The sequence below is a fragment of the Penaeus monodon genome, chromosome 25 (assembly GCF_015228065.2).
Source record: "Penaeus monodon isolate SGIC_2016 chromosome 25, NSTDA_Pmon_1, whole genome shotgun sequence".
NCBI lineage: Eukaryota > Metazoa > Arthropoda > Malacostraca > Decapoda > Penaeidae > Penaeus > Penaeus monodon.
In genome coordinates this window covers 40486289-40487803 of record NC_051410.1, presented here as the reverse complement: position 1 = coordinate 40487803, position 1515 = coordinate 40486289, and the positions used below count along the sequence as shown (strand labels likewise).

Below are 1515 nucleotides of genomic sequence, written 5' to 3'. Positions count from 1 at the left end.
ACAGGTCGAGTGCCTTGATGCTCTAGTGTCTCGAGTTGATTCAATATTTGTTCTTTCTGCGGATCTTCAAATCCTGTAATATAATAAATTGCTCATATTTATTATTATTAAAGCCTCAATTTTCAATTTTCTATATATTCACGAATCTTTGTTCTGAGTGACAGGCTTTTGTTTATTTTTGCGTTTCAGGGAAAATGGTGGGACTGCCGGAAGATTTCCTCTCCTTTACCGAGAACAGCAAAGGCGGAGGAGTCATACAGGTGAGACAGCTTGCCATAAATCGACTTAAAGCTACTCGAATACATACTTGAATCCCTTATAAGACAGGAAGAAAATCATAAACGTAGAAACCTTTCCTTTCCTCCCCCTTCTTAAGCTGTCACCGATCGTCTTCACATGTGATTAGATTGCTTATTAGCGTTTCGTAGGAGAATTCGGGATCTTCCTTGGTCGTTCTTATCCTCCGAAATTATCATATCGTCGCCTGATATAATCTCCCCGTTTGATGCAAAGAAAAAAAAATCCGCGCTGATGAGGGACTTATTTTTAGCCACATATCCTTCCCCGCATATCATTTCCAACCACATGAAGCCACATTCTCCACATATATGATTCCATATGAATTATCTTCACCCCCCCCCCCCTCCCCCTTCTCCAGGCTATCAGGCATTGCTAACACACCCCAACACATTCTCACACACCTATCCACACGCACCCCCTCCCTCCCGTCCCCCTCGCCAGAAATATCCACCTCCCCCCTGCCTCCACCGCCATATCCTCCCGTCCCTCCCTCCACACATAACTCCACATCCACCCTGCGCCCCCCCCCTCCCCTCATGCACCGCCCCCCACCCTCCGTCGTGTAGCTGCCTGGCGCTGAAACTTGGTGATGAATGGGAAAGTTTGTGGGCGAGCGTGGGGAGGGGGAGGGGGGAGGGTAAAAGAAGGGGAAGGAGAGAGGAGGAGAAGGAGGTGGGAAGGGAGGGTGGGAGGGTAGAAGAAGGGGAGGAAGGGAGGGAGGGAAGTGAAAAGAGGAGGACGAGGGAGGGGAGGAAGGGGGAGAGGGAGGGTGGAAGGGGACAAGGAAAAGGAAGAAGGGGTGGGAGAGAGAGGACGAGGGGAGGGGAGGGGAGGGACGGAGGGCGAGGTGGAGGAGAAGGAAAGGGAGAAGAGACCAGAGGAGGGAGAGGGAAGGGGAGGGGGAGAGGAGGAGAGATTCTCTCGCTCGGGCGGCACAAGAAATCGATGTGGCTATTACCCACCACAATAGCTTGGGTCCACCGCTAAAACTTCTTTTTTGGGGGGGAGAAGAGAACCATTCACACATTTTTTTTTATTCTCTCTCTCATCCTTTTTTTTCTTCTTCTTTAACACTGTCGAGGATTTGTTAAACGAGGCGGTAGCGAAGTCTCTCCTACCTGTTCTTCGAAAAGGAAGCGGCCACCAAGAGACAGCCATTTGGTCTTTGAAGCCGAAATTATTCTCAGGCCGAGGGGAAAAAATGTGGGAGAGGTC

At 49.9% G+C, this 1515-nt stretch overlaps 1 protein-coding gene across 1 annotated transcript in view; it reads left to right on the top strand.

The window, feature by feature from the left end:
• Positions 1–1515, top strand: part of LOC119589276 (aromatic-L-amino-acid decarboxylase-like) — a gene marked incomplete at its 3' end in the record, with an annotated part of 24249 nt that overhangs the window by 15293 nt on the left and 7441 nt on the right. Inside the window, 1 exon segment of the mRNA XM_037937893.1 lies at positions 190–260. Within this exon segment, the coding sequence (XP_037793821.1) occupies positions 190–260 (71 nt within the window).